The sequence below is a fragment of the Pollicipes pollicipes genome, unplaced genomic scaffold (assembly GCF_011947565.3).
Source record: "Pollicipes pollicipes isolate AB1234 unplaced genomic scaffold, Ppol_2.1 Scaffold_3087;HRSCAF=3621_pilon_pilon_pilon, whole genome shotgun sequence".
Classification (NCBI taxonomy): domain Eukaryota; kingdom Metazoa; phylum Arthropoda; class Thecostraca; order Pollicipedomorpha; family Pollicipedidae; genus Pollicipes; species Pollicipes pollicipes.
In genome coordinates this window covers 39,828,290-39,846,615 of record NW_023596225.1, presented here as the reverse complement: position 1 = coordinate 39,846,615, position 18,326 = coordinate 39,828,290, and the positions used below count along the sequence as shown (strand labels likewise).

The 18,326-nt window shown below is 55.5% G+C and overlaps 1 protein-coding gene across 1 annotated transcript in view; it reads left to right on the top strand.

Moving 5' to 3' along the window:
* LOC119090147 (serine/threonine-protein kinase MARK1) overlaps positions 1-17,569 on the top strand; it is a 30,100-nt gene extending 12,531 nt beyond the window's left edge. Inside the window, exons 3-11 of the mRNA XM_037212941.1 lie at positions 2,967-3,045; positions 6,933-7,053; positions 7,797-7,951; positions 9,486-9,551; positions 10,441-10,693; positions 10,993-11,216; positions 12,993-15,172; positions 16,048-16,182; positions 17,335-17,569. Of these exons, the coding sequence (XP_037068836.1) occupies positions 2,967-3,045; positions 6,933-7,053; positions 7,797-7,951; positions 9,486-9,551; positions 10,441-10,693; positions 10,993-11,216; positions 12,993-15,172; positions 16,048-16,182; positions 17,335-17,569 (3,448 nt within the window). The remainder of the gene's footprint in view (positions 1-2,966; positions 3,046-6,932; positions 7,054-7,796; positions 7,952-9,485; positions 9,552-10,440; positions 10,694-10,992; positions 11,217-12,992; positions 15,173-16,047; positions 16,183-17,334) is intronic.
* The last annotated feature ends 757 nt before the right edge of the window (positions 17,570-18,326 follow it).

Sequence of the window (18,326 nt, the reverse complement as noted above, 5' to 3'; positions counted from 1 at the left end):
CTCTGCTCCCCCGTGAGTGGGCCTGACCGCGGTGATGGTGGCCTTCCAGAGCGCTCGTCCTGACTCAGCGGCGCGTCTGGCCGACTCATGCCGACCGCGTGCTCGAGCTGGCGCCCTGCCGCCGCTCGGCGGCCGTCCCTCCCCCCCCCCCCCGCTCCCGCTCCCCCCCCTGCCCGTGACCCGGCGCTGTGCGGCTGTCATCTGCTCTCGGACGGGGGGGGGAGGGGGGGACGTACCTGGGTGCCGTGCCGACTGCCGTGCAATGATGTCAGAGCGGTGCTTTGATGACGTCACCGTCTGGTGCGCGGCGTCAAACAAGTCTAATTGCTTTGGTGCCGTAATGGACCACCATGCAGTCAAGTGACCTCATACAAGTTTGCTTTGACGCGTTATGTCACCACCGTGTGCCGCGTGTATACCAAGTGATGTTCTCTTTCATGAACGCTTTGAAAAGCGCATGCTCACTGGACAGTTCTGGGGTGTGTTTGGCATGGCAGGCCAGCTGGTTTGCAGATGTTGGAGTCAGCCGAACCTATGGCCACCTGTGATCTCGGGACACGAGAAGACCGTGGGGTTTGTCGGGGTATGAATGGGCCTTTGCATTTGTCGGGATATGAATGGACGGTGAGGTTTGTCGGGGATTGATGAATGATGAATGGTCCGTGGGATTTGTCGGAATATGAATGGACCATGGGATTTTTCGGAATATGAACGGACCGTGCGATTTGTCGGGATACGGATGGACCATGGGATTTGCCGATTTGCCGGGGTACTTCACGAACTTAGGACATTCGGAGGACGGTTTTTAGGCGATGGATGAAGTGCACTTTGCTCAGCACTGACAACCTTTTCAACAGGTGCCTAAACATGCGCGTGTCGCGTAAGATCGTAACACGAGGAGAGCGCATCATTGCGTGAGCAGTGGGTCATAACGCGGGTAATTTGGAGTGTCCTGCGTAAAAATCTTAAAATGTTTGCTCAGGTTTTAACCTTGGCGCTACGTCGCGATGCATTCTTCACGTTACCGTCTCAACTACGAGCGTGGCTGAAGCGGTACTCAAGAGACGGGGACAATAGTGGGCATGCCGGTCGCGTCCTCCCTTCGAGGACGGCGGATGGACCGCGCTGGGATGTGCTTGGAATCGAGGTCGCTGAACCATGTCAGGGCTGGTCGGCCCGGGAGCCTGAGGGCAGGCGATGGGGTAATCCTGTGACGTCTCGAGATTAGAGGAACGGTTGAGGCCCGGAGAGAGGGAATTGGGCCACGTGTAGTGAGAAGTTTTGTTCAATTCGGCACCGGATAGCCTGTTACGTCAGCCGCAATTGCCCTGGGGGCTATTTTTAGCAATCCGGTCTCTCAGAACCTATCCGGGAATCATGCTTCTTTACGAAAAACGGCCAGTGGGGCTGAGGGGGGGGGGGGCAGCCTTACCGTGGGTCACTTCTCTGTGGCAGAATGACGCCCCCTTGCTGGCGTCAGCCATTCCCTCGAAACGTGCGGGCTGGCAATGGCGGATATAACGTCTCAGTTTGGAGAGAGCGGTGTTCGAAAGACGGCGCTAATGCCCCGAAAATTAGGCCTAAAGCATTAACATGGTTGTTTTTTTTTTGTCGCCTCTGGGGGTGTGGCCCCACCCAATTCCCCCTCCCCTCCTCCCTGGAGACGCCCGTGCGCCGTATCCCTCCCCTTCCCTGGAACCCAGCCCGACGTGAGAAGTGTGGAGCGCCGGTCACATTCCGTGACGAGCTGGTAACTACACAACACATTCCGCGCGTGCTCACGAGGAAATACGTCGCCTGAACCGTGGGTCGTCGGTCGCTTCCCTTCAGATGGAGAAATGGTGTGACATGTTTGCTGGAAGAAATATTGATGATGAGGAGAAGGCTTCTCGGATCACTTCTTCATAGATGTTTTGGCATTGCTCCAAATCTGAGACTGCTTTTCGATAACTTGACGTGGTTTGATGCCGGCAAAATCTGTAGGCAGCCGGGCATGCTACAAGACAGAACGTTGCCTCTTCTTCCTGCACATTGCTTTTGTCTTTGAAAGATGTGTTCTCCTCTGAGACCTTCGTGACTTTGTAAGATCACCAGTCAGTGACGCACCAGTGAGGATGACCGGGCCACTGGGCTTGTATCTGCTGAGCGCCGCACGCGCTGAGGGCTGGACCAGACGTCAGCGGCTCTCCCCGACCCGTGTCGTAACGCGTCCGCCCCGTCCTCCCCTGCTATCCCACTGGTACGTCAGGCGCGGCGGCGGCTCTCCCGACCCGTGTCGTAACGCGTCCGCCCCGTCCTCCCCTGCTATCCCACTGGTACGTCAGCCGCAGCAGCGGCTCTCCCGACCCTTGTCGTAACGCGTCCGCCCCGTCCTCTCGTGCTATCCCACTGGTATGCGGCGTCTGTTATCCACGGTCCAGAATACAGGCCCGATAAGCAGGGACAAACAGAGATGCGTTGTGTGTGTGGGGGGGGGGGGGAGGGGGAGGGGTGAGCGATGGCATGGAACAGGTCCGCGAATGAGAGGAGACATGCACCGCACGCTGCACGCGCTGGCCAGAAGTGATCGATGCGCCATATGACCCATGCTGTCGACGCGTGCTAAACCCAGATCATCAGCATCACGCGTCGGCGCGACGGTTGTCTGCTGTTGTTGCCAAAAGGTGCAGAGCACTGGGCGGTCGGGGCGGTCAGTCAGGTCTGGAGAACACACATGGCTATCGTTCCTTGATGTGCTGATGTTGGTAATTAGTCCCAGAGACATCATTCAATGCTTACATCTCACATTTACCACGGCAAGAGTGACATCTATATAACGGAAGCATGTGATGTTTTGATCATGTTTAGATCTGATCGCAGGACGTTTATGTGGCACGATGATCTTTTTTAAGAAATTGTTCACGACCACGTCGTTATCATCGAGAACATCGCCGATTCCTAAGAGTTGACTGTTACTTCTGTTTCAGGTTTGATATAGTGAAGAAACTTGGCCAAGGAACTTACGGGAAGGTGCAGCTGGCTATAAATAAGGAGACGGGCCAGGATGTGAGTATATGTGGGCAATGGGAGGCTGTGAGTTCAAGTTGGCCTGTTTAAAAACGAACTGATGCAAATAATGACCTCTATATTAGACCATGTCTGAGTTAGGTCGTAGATGGCGTTCGTGTCAGCGGAAGCCAACGCGGAAGCCCCGTGCGTGGAGATGGACGTAGGACGACACAAATTTTCGTGGCAAATTGGACGGGGGGGGGGGGGGGGCATGCCATTTCATGTAATGCCACTTGGCATTTCATGTAATGCCTGCGCCCGTTAGAAAAAAAGCTATCACTGGCCTTTTGTCATGTGTTGTTTGCAGGCTTTTAGCTGTTTGTGATTATGATGACGGAGCACTGACGTGCGGAGAATGGTACGTGATGTTTTCTAACGAAATGCACCCAGTTCCTGGCACATTCCAAGGTGTTTGTAAGTAAATGGAGAGTTGCGACACATGATGCTGACTTGCTTGGCATCGCCCATTTTGCCATGTTTTCCTTCCGCTGTAATGATTGCGCATGATCTTGGGTCTAGGGCGGACCAATGGGAGGTGAGTCCGGGGCACCGATATCTTCATGGTGCTCGTGCTAGGGTCTGTGGCGTTTCACTCGAGGACATTGCACACATAGGACAGTAATGCAGTTCTTCGAGATTTGTTTGGGTTGAAAAGGGTCTTTCTGGTATGAGATGTTTCCGCTCGTTCTAAGGGAAATAAAATCAGGGAACTCTACATAGCGCAGATCCTTTCCAACGTTCTAGATGACCGCGGTCCGTTTGGCGTCACGTTGTGGTCGTAGTTGATCGCTTAGTCACGGCATCACAACAACTTTCTTCATATCTAACCTCCCATGATTAAGGCAAAGGGTCTCAACAGAGGATACACCGTAGCATCTATTGACATGTAGCCGAAATGGTAATCTTTAGACAGAAGTTATGCTTAGGTGGTCACCTTTCATCCCATAAGGCATGTTTGCATAACATCTATGTTATACACCTGCAGCAGTCGGAACACGCATCAACGGAATGAAACAAGCCCCAGTTGAACAAGACCTGGATGTATTTTATATCCATGCGTGTGTCTATACACATCATATGCTCGTTACCAGCAGATATAAACTGCGGTGATGAAGAGGACGTCTTAACGCTGCGGAGCGTTTAAACAGCGCTGATGGGCGGGAAAGACAGAGATGCCCTGGATTCTGGTGCCTGACTGGCGCTAGTCCAATCGGAGCCGAGGTTTTGGCGTTTGGCGTATTTGTTGTCACTGGAGCCGCCAGAAATAAAACGCCATGCGATGCTGGCGCTGCTGTCCCAGCCGCTCTTACTCGCAGCTGCCTGTAGTTTACAAACGCGGTGATTGGGACTGGACACCGGTGGACGCCGGTACGTGCCGGCGGATACCGGTTGACACCGGTATGTGCCGGTGTACACCGACGATTCGCACACCCGCGGCGTGCTTTTCTCATCTATGGAGGCGCGGGGAGTGTTTGTCTGGGTGTGCCGTGGATGGGAACGCGGATTTTACATATCAGTGGAGAACCACTGTTGTCTTAGGGGCTTAATGACGCACTCAGCTGCTGATGCTGTAGTGCGTCGCCTGCCTCTCACCTTGGCAGGAAGGGACGGGCACCGCGGAGAATCGAACCCCGTACCACTGTTGTTGTCAGAATTGTGGTGTCGTAGACGTAACTAGATTCCAGAAAGTACGGGAGATTGATTCAAGGTCCTAGTTGGCCGGGCCGGGGGATGCCTTCCGAAGATTAGCGCCGAAGCTGCCGTTCCAGGAAGCGCCCAGAGCAGCGCCTCCTGCAACGCTACCGCTGACGGGATGGCGCCTGCCGGGTGAGCCGTCGCCGCCTCTCGGTCGATGGCCGGTGTCTGCCGACCGATGAGTCCGCTCAGGAGGCGACTGGAGGCGTCTGCGGGGAAGGGCGGTCACGTCAGCTGTCTCGGTACAACCGGCGCCTGTCTGCGGCGGCGCTGGGGCGGCTCGCCTCTTCAGCCACTGTTTGTTCACGGCGTCCGCCCGTCATGCGGCGGCGGACGGCGCGGAGGCGCCCAGCGTTTGAGTGCGCCACTCTTCAGTTGCAGCAGGTGGAGACCCTAGCCCACTTGTCATTCACGGGGCCGGTCCGGAGCGTTTGCAAACCAATCAGGGCGGCGCGGCGTGCCCCATGGCGTCATCAGACCGGGCCACCCACCTGTGCCGCCCGAGCACCGGAACCCCTGACGGGCTTTCCGAATGTGAAGGGTCGAGAAGTGCATCCGTGCTCGCACCGCCGCTATTTTCGTCGCTGGTTGGCGTCGTCGCCCCTCCCCCTCCCCATCGCGGCCAGGCGCGGCGCGCCGACTGAAGTCACGGCTCGAGCGCCAGTGTTGGCTCGGCGCGATAGTGGGCGCCCGCTTAGTACCGCCGCCGGCACGTGCTCCACGTGTCTGTGAATTGTTGCACGCGTTAATGCTGCGTTCACGGAACTTTGTGGGGATTAGCTACCGTACTGGGCTTCGGAATGGTCCTGTGGTCAGCAAAGTACGATGTTGTGGTCAGCTGTGACATATGAACTGTTGGGGACGATGCGTTCCCGTACTTCATGCGGCTGATTGTGTTGCCGCAAACCCTGCTGGCTGGTCCAAAATCGTTAGTGATCTTATAACTCAGCAGAATTTTCGCCTCAGCATGTGCCCGGTGGTGTGGGGGGGGGGGGGGAGAGTGCGCAATTTAAACTATTTCATGACGGCATTGTTGCCGAGATCCTTCATTAGCTCTTGATGGGTTGGCCCACCGTTTGTATTTTGTGTTCGCTTATATTTATTTCTGTAGTATTTTCCAGAGAAAGCTTAGTATTATTATTTTAAAAGGCAGACCTACCTAAACGAATCTAAAACACCTGATATAACGCCACCTTTGCGCTGCGTCTTTTGTCCTAACTCTGTGTGCCAAAACGCCCACCACAATTAAAATACGTGTCACCGTTGGTATCACATACCACATGACCCGTGCTGAGACCAAAGCCTTGCGAGATGATGACGTTGTAGGGGGCCACTTCTATAAACACAAATGCATTCTGACTTGAGGAAGTACGCCGCAATCTTCTACGTGTTCAACTCAGGAATGATTTTTGATGGGCCAATCCACTAAGAAATGCGAGAGACTGGCTGAACGGCGAGTGGCTGTGCTTGCATGAACTAGTTGCTGTACGAAGTGGCGGACATTTGCGCCGCTAGGATTGCTCGTCACTTCCTCGGTTAAGTTGCATTGATCCTATGTTCTTGCCACCCTGGGTTGTCGGGACAGGAGACCGGTTTTGAACTCGTCCTGCGATTTTTCGCTGGTTGCACGTTGTACAGCAAACAACTGTTCAGCACTTAAAGATGGCCTTTTTGTTGCTGAAAGGTGCATGCAGCTGCGATTAGTGGTTGCGAAAGCGCCGGCATGTCAATGCCGCTTGCGCCAGACCATGCCGCTCAGACTGAGCACGTGGCCGTAGTTGAAGTAAGACACACTCAGTCTGCGGCCTCGTTCCTCGGTGCTATGTAAGCACGTGGTCTTCCCAGTTGACCCCGCTGAACGCTTCATTCGTGTGAGGGACTCGAATGGGACGGAACACTGGGGCGGCGGTGAATAGATTGTTGACTCCGCACACTGGCTGTGATTCCTATTAGGGTAACCGGCGTCGTGCGGTTGTGCCCACCCTTGGCATGTCACTTTTACGAAAAAAATTACCGGTTTATTTGTATTTTCCTGTGGGGAAACCTTTCACGTGTTATGCTTCCTAGCCCACCTACATTTTTCTAGTGTGTTTTGTGCGCTGGAAAAGCATGCTTTTACCTGTTGTTGACGCTTTGGTTTCAGAGTTAAACCGCCGTCAGCAGTTGTAATGCTGTGTTTGTCCCCGCAGGTCGCAATTAAGACCATTAAGAAGGCGAAGATCGAGACTGAGAAAGACCTCATCCGCATTCGACGGGAGATCCAGATCATGTCCTCGGTGACGCACCCACACATTATCCACATATATGAAGGTATCTAGCTGAGGGGCAGTGGTCAGCGTCGGTTCCCTGGCATCGCGCGAGGGATGATGTGATCATGTGACGCTGCACGCGGTTGGTTGACTCGCGTGGTTTGGTGATTTGTTACGCTCACGCAATCGGATATTTTTGCCTGTTTGTTGTTCTTTGTGTTTGTATGGATATAGTGTCATTGAATCGCGTACTGTCAGTGCCTTAGTTTGTTGTAATGTTAGCTAACAAGCCACACCCACCAAGCCACGAGTGTGGAGGAGTTTCACTTCCGATTTCCTGGCTATACCCTTCTAGCGCTCTGTTCCACATGGCATGGCGTCGAGGAGTCATCACCATTGAACTGCTTTTATGTAGGGGTGGTCATGTAAAGCAGTATACTGCATTTCTACCAGGTGCATGTGATATGTAGCATATCAGGGGACAACGACAGCTCAGCCAGCTTAACTAGCACCGTAATATTAGTAGCACATATTGGGTTTATTTGAATACTTTCAGAAGACATTTTTCCACCATCGGAGTTATATATATATATATATATATATATATATATATATATATATATATATATATTTGTGAGCTTTCTCCGGTTTGCTGGCGTGCTCCTTTCAAGCACCGTCATGACCCCTCCTCCCACATACATCAATATCTGCTCGATTGCGGAAACTCCCGCCAGTCAACAATCTTGCCAGCAATCGCGGTGAGGTAAGCATCGCCTGCACATGAAGTCTCCCCTGTCGGCGCAGTGTTTGAGAACCGCGACAAGATGGTGCTGGTGATGGAGTACGCGGCTGGCGGCGAGCTGTACGACTACCTCAGCGAGAAGAAGGTGCTGGCCGAGGGCGAGGCGCGCCGCATCTTCCGGCAGGTGGCCAGCGCCTGCTACTACTACTGCCACAAGGTGGGTGCGGCGGACGACACGCTTCCCGGTGTACCGGCGAGGGGGAGGGCTGCTGCCACTGCACGCTCGGTACGGTGGCCGGCACGCCGCGCACCAGCTGGGAGGGTGGTGATAGCACTGACGCCACATAGCAAGGGCCGGCACCGCGGACAGCACCTGCTACTCCCATCGCGGGGTAGATGGGGCTAATAACTCTGCTACGAGGTAGAATGGCTGATGGCCCTGCCGCGGGATAGATAGGGCTGATAGCTCTGTCAAGGGTTAGACGAGAACCGTTGTCATACCTCATGGCAGTTGTCTCTCCACATCCGCGTGGGAGGCTCTAGACTCCCAGAGTCTAGAGCCTAGACTCTAGGCTCTAGACTCTGGGCGCAAAATGACCACTGCAGTCGACGCGCCCGAAAACTCCAATGAACAACAACAAAATGGGAGGCTTTAGACTCGTAACTCGCTGGCTCTGAGTACAAATACCACTACGGACGCATTTTTAGTGCCGACTGACATGGGACCGCCACCCGGCAACTGGTCAGAGGGCAGAGCTGGCGCCGAGTGGCTGTGATGTAACATTGTACGGCACGGAAGGACCGCCCCGTAGTACACACCGGTTTTGTAAGACTTGGGGCAGGATTGTCGATGAACTGAAATAGCATAGCGCGTTTGGCTTGATGAGCGTAAGCTTATCAAGCTGTACTGAAAAAGAATTATGGACTCCTTGCGTAACTTGCTCAATCAAGCTCTCAAAATGGTCTGGCCCCTGTCAGTGCTGACCAGGTTAGGACAGCGTCGTCTCCCGCCTCTTCAGGATGTGGGTACCTGCGGTTCCCGCAGGATGCTGTGGACCGTCATCGAGCGTTGCATTCTGTTTTTATTGAAGGGTCGGAGTCTAGCGAACCGGTTTTCGAATGTAGTGCTTCGTAGTGATTCGAGAACACTCCGATTTCAAAAGGCAGCTTCTCAACCACGATGAAAAAAGAAAAGCGAGAATATTGTTACGTTTGCGTTTTCTTTCCGGTTATAACGCCATGGACGACGTTTGTTTAGTTAAAACACCACTATCGCTTGTTTATTGGAGATGCTATTCTTTATTGGAGATGCTCGTACCCTTTAATGGGTACGAGCATCTCCAATAAAGCATCTAAAGTTACGCATCCATAGCATTATGGCCGAAGCCTCTGTTGTCATTTGAGCTCGTTCAGCTTTTGCTTAGTCTCCAATCACATTTACAGTTGCACGAGGTCAGCATTTGCTGCACGTGGTCAGATCACCAAAATGCTTTGGCGAGCTTTGTCAGTATTAGAATTAGGTCCCGCTTCTCGTCAAACTAGCGCACAAATACCGACTCTAGGCACGGTCTGACCGAAGGCTTTCGGCTAGATCGATGATCTGATGTTCACTGAACCCGAAGCTGCTTTTCAATCCCTAGATATGTGCATGTCGTGTATCTTGCAATTTCAACGATTCGACTGTAATCGATGGGCCACACCCAGCTTCCCGTCAGCGGCAGCTTCGCTAAGTGTGATTGCTCTGCTTGCAGCACAAGATTTGCCACCGAGATCTCAAGCTGGAGAACATCCTGCTGGATGAGTACGGCAACGCAAAGGTGAGAATCCCAGCGCAGAAACCGCGGCACGCCCCTTCTGCTGGCACCGGACGTCGCTTGCGAAACGCTTACGTGTGGATCGGTCACGAGTGTGTACCTTTTTTAAGTTCCTCTTCTTTGTACTAGTCTGCGAACATGAAGCGCCTTTTGGCACATTGACGGTGTGACGTAGGCAGCAGCAGAAATACCACTGTCTTTGTACATATCATGGCTGCACTGCTGCAGGTGGATTGGTTTGTAACATGTATTAAATCCGTATTCGGGAGGAAGTATCTCATGGGGAGTCAAGTGTGCGCATGCCCCGGGTCCGTAAGTCTCGACGCATGTCTAAAATGTGGTCATGTGCACGTGTCGCTCAGCAGGACGCTTCAAGGTGAGTCCTGTAAAACTCGGGAAACCCGCACAACACACACCGAAACATACGCGAAAGGCGACTGTGCGTATTGGATCCCTCCAGCCTAAAAATCTGCATCGTTGGCAGCGTAAGCGTGTGTGCTGTGGCGGCCGCATGCGCCTTCTTCCGGCCAGCTGTCGTTCCCTGCTCCTTCTTCCGGCTAGCGGCCGTTCGTTCCTCCTTACGGCTAACTGCCGTTCCGTGCCCCTTCCTCCGGTTAGCTGCCGCTCCATGCGCCTTTCTCCGGCTAGCTGCTATTCTTTCTCTGGCTAGCTGCCCTCCCCTGCGCCTTCCCCCGGCTAACTGCCGCTCCGTGCTCCTTCCTCCTGCTAGTTGTCGTTCCGTTTTCCTCGCTTCGCCTGCCGTGACCTCACCGCCCCGCCTGCCGTGACCTCCCCCGCCTTCCGCCTGCCGTGACCTCCCCGCTCCACCCGCCGTGACCTCACCGCCCCTCCTTCCGCCTTGCCGTGACCTCCGCGTCTCGGCGCCCGCCAGATCGCCGATTTCGGCCTGAGCAACGTGTTCGACGAGACTCGCCTGCTGTCGACGTACTGCGGCTCGCCGCTGTACGCGTCGCCGGAGATCGTGCGCGGCACCCCGTACGTCGGGCCGGAGGTCGACTGCTGGTCACTCGGCGTGCTGCTCTACACTCTCGTCTACGGCGCCATGCCTTTCGACGGCTCCAACTTCAAGAAACTGGTCAAGCAGATCACGTCCGGTGACTTCTACGAGCCGCAGAAGAAGTCCCGTGAGTGCTGTCCCGGTCCTGGGTGTGTTCCAGTTCCGGAGTGCTGTCTCAGTCCCGTGAGTGCTGTCTCAGTCCCGTGAGTGCTTGTCTCAGTCCCGCAAGTGCCTGTCTCAGTTTAGTGAGCGTTGTCTCCATCCTAGGCATAGTGCATGTCATTCCTGGGAATGCTTTCTCAATCCCAGAATATGTACAGCTTAGTCCCATCAGTATGTTCAGCCGACCTGTACCTCGCACCCTTGAGCACTGTGTGGGGACCTTGCATCGTCACTGGGTTGAGGTGCCGTGCCCGCCGCCGACAGCGGCCTCCGAGCTGATCCACGCGCTGCTGACGCCGGCGCCGGAGAAGCGGGCCAGCATGATGGACGTCTGTGGCCACCCGTGGGTCAACCAGGGCGAGGAGGTGCCCTGCCTGGAGGCGGCCGAGGAGCTGGCGCACCAGACACCGGTCCGGCTCGACCTGCTGCTCTCGCTGGCGCCGCAGGGACCCGACATGGAGCACGTGCTGGTGCCGCCGCCGGAGGAGGTGAGGGGTTGGGAAGATGACTGGGGAGTAATACTGAGGCGTGCGGTGTTTGGTGGCCGAGAAGTGACCCGGTCGGATCTTCGCCCTAGATCTGCTATAATTTTGCTGGAACACTAGGGTGTAGCCAAGGGGTGCTTTTGGGAGCGTGCACATGCCCATGCCCGCACCTATAGAGGTGCGAGACTCACTGGGACAGAAAGGCCCAGTGCACTTTGACAGCCTTAGACGCCCTTAAAACTTCTAAACATGTCAATGGGCCCGACCCATCGAAGTTTGGTCTCGAGATGAAAAAATCCTCCAAACAAAACAGGGCGCCAAAGCGGCGAAGAACCCTATGTCCCTTGAATGTGAGGGCCGCCTATTACCCGATTTCGCTCGCTCCTGGGCAAGCCCTCGCTGCGCCACTGCCGAAGCATGATTGGATGTCCCACATCAGATCGCTTGTACTGAGACGTTTGCGTTGCCTGATGTCCTTTTGGTAGTTGTGATCCTTCCAGCCAAGGTGGACCATCATGTGGTCCTTATTATGGTTTGGAAATGCGCCCGACCCGAAAATTTCTTGAAATTACATGCCTGCCCACGCAATATCATCAGTGTGGGACAGATGTCGTACTCTGCTCCAGACCATCCTCATTATCGATGTTATCCTGCGGCGTACTGTCCGTACTCCTAGCATTGCGGGCCGCCACCAAACCACATTCTCACTCCAGGCTCCGATAGCAGAGAGTTATTCCGCATGAGAACCCTTCGTGACAGCAGAGCAGCACGGGCCGCGGTGTGTCGGGGCCTGTGCCTTTGATGCTACGTGTGGCCGCAGCGACAGGCGGCCTTCGCGCTGTATGAGCTTATGTTGTTTGACCATGGCTTTATTAGTGGATCGAAGCACTTGTAAGCCTCGAGCCGTGTACGTGACATTTGCGTTGCGTTTGGATCAATAATGAGACCACGCATGTGTGAATTGGTGAAGCCTATATCTGGTTTGCGCTTCTACACGTGGATAATGTCAGTTTAGCCAATACTTTTCCTTCTACAACGAAACATGCATGTGTAAACACAAACGCCGCTAGGGCATTTCTGTCATTGTTTATGTTTTCGAAGTGGCTGGAACGAATGTGAGTTTCATGCGGAATTAGACGCTCGCCGATTTGAATTTCTAGGCCCCTGTGCTGTGCAATTCGCTCGGCATTTATCGACCAGAGTTCATCTCGTCTCTGTGCTGTCATCCCCGAAGACGTGATACTAGCAATGTGTCCGAAAGAAATGTACCGGACTGTAGAATGTATCGCTTTAAGCCCAGACACTAAGATTCAGTCCAGGTGCATGAATTTGGTCGGGAAAGCATCCTGGGTATTTTTTAAACATTTAATTCGAACCTTTTGAATGGACGGATTTCTGGGACCAGAGCTCAGGCCAAGCAGTGCTGGTTGTGTGAGCCGTACCGGAGAAAGTTTAACTGCCGCAGTGCTCGGCACGGTCCGCCATCCCCCCCCCCCCCCCCCACATTAAAGGAGTGCTCAACATTTGTATATGGTTTTGAACTGAAATAGCCATCTTGAAGATCGCGTCTTGAGCATCGTTATGTGTACGGATGCGAGTACAGTTTGGAGTTGCCGTCACTTCCTTGGAAGTCTCCGGTATCAAAACTGGTACTACCGCAGTCTCTGTGACATTTTTGATACGCTCGAAAGCAGTAAGCCTTTCTGGCAACGTCTGTCGTCTAAGATTGTGTCGTGTTGGATCTAATCCTTCCGCTCAGTGACAATCCTCTGTTTGCAGGGTGCTGTGCCGTCGGCGCCGGAGCCGTCCAAGGCGCAGTTCACGGCCTCCGACTCGCTGTCGCTGGGCAGCGCCATGGAGGTGCGGGCCGCCTCGAGCCCTGCCGTGCCTCAGGCCCAAGAACCGGCACCAGAGCCGGCCGAGCCCGGCGCCGACAAGGCAGCCAAGCGAGCCCTGGACGAGGCGGAGGAGCAGGCGGCCCCGGGCGGCAAGACAGAGAAGACCAAGAAAAAGGCGGGAGAGAAGGCGGCGAAGAAGAAGAAGAAGCCGGAGGCGGCGGCGGTCGTCGAGCCCTCTGACGTGGTGATGAGTGACGATGCGGCGGCGGCTGAAGCAGCGCCTGCGGAGGCGGAGGCCCCGGCTGCGGGCGCTCAGGAGATCACTCCAGGGGAGGACAAGACCGCGGAGCTCAAGCTCGGGCCCGAGAAACGATCGCCGTCTCCGGTCGTCACGCCTCCGGAGGCGGAGACGCCTCGTCCAACACCAGCGCCGCCGCCAGAGGGCGGTGAGGAGGTGACGTCGGGGGCCGCTCCGGTTGAGCAGGAGCAGAGCACCGCTGGCGATCAGTCGGAGGTGCCGACGGACGTTCAGGCGGCTCCGCGACCTCAAGTTCGCCGGGCGTCACCGTCCCCGGCGGCACCGGAGCCGTCGGCCGGCGCCGAAAAGCAGCCCGAGAGAGAGGTGGCCTCTACAAAAGCGCCATCTGCCTCCGATAGCCGTCTTTCGCCTTCGCTGAAGGAGGCAGTTGTAGCGCCCTCTTTGTCTACTGGGGATGCTGCTGGCGTCAAAACTAGTCCTGCGAGAGAGACGAGCAGAGAAGCTGGCAAATCTGTCCCGACGGCACCCGAAGAAGTAAAACAGGCTTCGTCGGACGGTGTCAGGCAAGACAAGAGTGCTTCGCCGAAAGAGCTCGCGGAACGCAAGCCAAAGAAGACGACGGTCGACCCAAGCGGTGCCAAGGGCGAAGAAACCGAGGAGAACATTCGGGTGTCCCCCAAACAAGAGACGAGTAGGGCGGATGCTGATGAAAAGGCCGCGGAGCATAAGCCGAAGCTGAAAGCTGTTGACCCTGAGGTGCAAAAGGAGAAATCTCCGGCGAGAATTCCTGGCGAGTCCCACGTGACACCCAAAAAGAGCAAGATCCCGGTCAGTGATGCAAAGTTAGCCGATGGCGTGCCAAAGCAGAAAAAGACTCTCCAGGAGCCGAACGACGTTAGTTCTCAACTTGGCCGTGTGTCCCCAGTGAAAGAGAAGGGGACAGTGATTTCGAAACCGAAGGAAGAAAATTCAGCCGATCTAAAGCGGGAGAGAAGTCCTGTAGGTGCCAAGGACGATGGTAAAGTGCAAGCAGGGAAACGTACTCCAGTTCTTGAAGAAAGCAAGGTTGTGAAAGAGGAGACGAAAGAAAAGGCTGTGGATGATGAAAGGAAGGTGAAAGACAAGGTCGTCAAGCCTGAGGGAAAACTGAAGGACACAGCGGTCAAGCCCGAAGACAATGCGAAAAATAAACTCGCTAAGCCCGAACAGAAGCCCAAGACCCAGGACACCAAGGTCAGACCGAGCCTGAAGATGCCGGAGCGCAAGTCACCCGCTCGCTTCTCGGCGGACAGCGTGCCGTCAACGATCCGCACCGCGCCCGCCGACGTGCGGCCGCGGGCCCTGCCGGCCGAGCCGGCGCCGGCGGCTGTCCGAGCTCGGCTGGACCGTGGCACCAGCGACGAGCAGCCGGCGGCGCCGGCGCGGCCCGAGGACCGCGCGCAGAGCCTGCCGCCGCGCCGCGCCGCCAGCAAGGAGTTCATCATCCCCATCCGGCTGGCGGACGGCGAGACGACCAAGCCCACGGCCGCCGCCGGCGGCGCCGCCGCCGTCTCCGCCCCAGCGCCGGCGGCGGCGCCGGCCCCTGCGGCGCCGGCGGCGCGCCGTCCCTCCAGGCCGATCGGGCCCACCTCGTCGCTGCGCTCGCTGCCCGAGCAGGACTCGTCCAGCGACGAGGAGGTGCGCGCGCCGTCGCCGCCACGCGAGCTCATCCGCAAGTCGCCGCGCGAGTTCATCATCCCGATCGCGCTGGAAGGCGGCGGTACGATGACGCCGCCGGCGCGCGCGCAGTCGGTCGAGGCCGAGCGGGCCGACGGCGCCGGGCTGCTCCGCTCCCACCAGCTGTCCGGACAGCGTCGACTCGGGTGAGTGGGACGCGGCCGCCCCACGAGAGCGCTGGTTTTGTCCGCGCGGAGCCTGGTTTTTGCGTGCGGCTGGAGTTTGTTACCGGCCGGTGATGGAGGGGGGGGGGGGGGGGGGGGACAGGGGCGAGGGCGGGAGCCGCAGTGCCGGCGTGGGAGGATTGGGGTCCCCCTTTGTGGAAGTGGTTTTTGTTGGTGACGAACGTAAGCTAGATCAGGATTGCTAGTCAGTCTGTCCTTTGTGGAGGGGCGGGATGTCAGTGACAAAGAACAGCAGCTGGTATCTTGACCCCATTCAGATATCCTTTTTCTCCTGTCTGTTGAGTCGGTTTCTTGAACCATACCACGCAAAATGCGTCATAGGATGTTGGTGTTGGATTTATCGAAGCCTGTATATCAATATCCCAACGACAGCATGATGCAAATCAATCGTTGCGTTGTCCGACTGATTGTGATAAAATTAGGCATGATACTTCTGCTGCATGGCACTACCAGGATGCTCCTGTTTCGTCCCTCTGCGTCACTATTGCTTTTGATGATCGTCCATGATCTGCATGCGTTTGACGAGCCCCTTTTTGCGAGGTTTTATTCCCAGTTTTGTGTGATTCCTGCCTATCAGTTGTCGTGCTGGTGGTTCCGCTTCCGCCTCGCCAACCAGAACAGGTCCCACGTTTCTCAAAAGCTATCGGGCCAGTCGGTATGTGAACTGATGCTGTCGACCGCATCTAACTGGCAGTTGGTAAACGGCTTGAACCTCATTCTCCGAACGTGCGAGACCTTGCCTCCTGGTTGGCGGCGCGGGGACGGGCCCGCCGCCCGCGCGAACGCGGCCGCCGCGTCTGTGACTAACGGTGCTGCCGCCTGGCGGGGACTGGCAGAAGCCTGCTGGGAGACCGGGCCGCCAGGGAGGACGTCTGGGGCGCCCCCTGGGGCCTGCAGAGGCTCACTTCCATGCGCTGCTTCGATGACAGACCGCTGCCTGACCTGGTCGGCTGGCCCATCGCCAGCAGCAGGTAATGTCCGCCGACGAAGGGCTCTCCGGGCGAGTGCAAGATGACGAGTCCCGAACGATCGTAGGTATCCGTCAGCGCGGTATGTCATGGCCACGAAAGTTGGAATAAGACACCGAACGAATACACGGACGTATCTATTGTATAAGTAGATACCACATCAAAATTATTCATGTAAGTACGGCTAGCCACGCACGGGTGTCATACTATGGTTGAATGGACGGACGTATCTATTGTATAAGTGGATATCATATCAAAATTATTCATGTAAGTACGGCTAGCCACGCACGGGTGTCATACTATGGTTGAATGGACGGACGTATCTATTGTATAAGTAGATACCACATCAAAATTATTCATGTAAGTACGGCTAGCCACGCACGGGTGTCATACTATGGTTGAATGGACGGACGTATCTATTGTATAAGTAGATACCACATCAAAATTATTCATGTAAGTACGGCTAGCCACGCACGGGTGTCATACTATGGTTGAATGGACGGACGTATCTATTGTATAAGTAGATACCACATCAAAATTATTCATGTAAGTACGGCTAGCCACGCACGGGTGTCATACTATGGTTGAATGGACGGACGTATCTATTGTATAAGTAATACCACATCAAAATTATTCATGTAAGTACGGCTAGCCACGCACGGGTGTCATACTATGGTTGAATGGACGGACGTATCTATTGTATAAGTGGATATCATATCAAAATTATTCATGTAAGTACGGCTAGCCACGCACGGGTGTCATACTATGGTTGAATGGACGGACGTATCTATTGTATAAGTGGATATCATATCAAAATTATTCATGTAAGTACGGCTAACCACGCACGGGTGTCATACTATGGTTGAATGGACGGACGTATCTATTGTATAAGTGGATATCATATCAAAATTATTCATGTAAGTACGGCTAACCACGCACGGGTGTCATACTATGGTTGAATGGACGGACGTATCTATTGTATAAGTGGATATCATATCAAAATTATTCATGTAAGTACGGCTAACCACGCACGGGTGTCATACTATGGTTGAATGGACGGACTTCTGACGTCAGCGCACGTTTTCTTCCGTTTTCGTTTGGCGGCCCCGGGGAAGCGCTTACGCGAGATCGGCGTTGCCTCGTTTGCGTCGGCAGGCTGTCTCGGCCCAAGATGGCGCCCTCGTCGGACAGCCTGAGCTCGGGCGGCGAAGACGACGACGAGGATGACCAGTTCGAGATCTTCACTGCCGAGTCGCTGTTCGGTTCTCTGATGGATCGCGTCAAGAACCTCAACAAGCGGATGGACATGGAGGACTCGCCCGCTAAGGTGAGAAAATCGAGCCCGGTAGGTGATGGCGAAGGAGCTTGGATGGCTTGTGGAGAGCTGTAGGAACCAGTATCAGTGCTTACAAGATTGATGTTCAAGAAACGCCTTCAGAGGAAGCGTACTGTGTTTTGTGCACACTGCACGGTTGCAGGATCCTTGAATGTCATGGTACCGTCGGTGAATGTCTCTTGCTATCGCAGGCGTGTTGATCGGATCACTGCGCCTGACCTCGCCGCTCCGTGACGATATCCCGCAAAGCTTCGCAGGAACAGCTTCCTTCCAGCTTCCAGCTTCGTTAGCCCGCTGCTGCCAGCCTCTTAAGTGCCGGTGTAGCCGCGCCGGTACCGTGCTGATCCGACGCCGTCTCATGCCGACCCGGCGCCTTGCTGTGCTGATCCGGCGCAGTGCCGTGCTGACCCGGCGCCGTCCCATGCTGACCCGGTACTATGCCGTCTTGTTGCAGCGTTCGCTGCTGCTAAGCGACCCTCTGCGGCTGAACCAGCCTGGCTCGCCTCGTCAGCGGCTGCCAGGCCTCTGGGGCGTGCACGGTCAGGTCAGGTCGTTGTTCGACAAGCCTATGACCTTCCCACGCGGCTCGCTGTTCGACCAGCCGCCCTTCGCCAGGTGAGACGTCAGCTGAGCCGTCCTTGGCGTCAGCTGAGCCGTCCTTGGCGTCAGCTGAGCCGGCCTTGGCGTTAGCTGAGCCGTCCTTGGCGTCAGCTGAGCCGTCCTTGACGTCGGCTGAGCCGTCCTTGGCGTCAGCTGAGCCGGCCTTGGCGTTAGCTGAGCTGTCCTTGGCGTCAGCTGAGCTGCCCTTGGC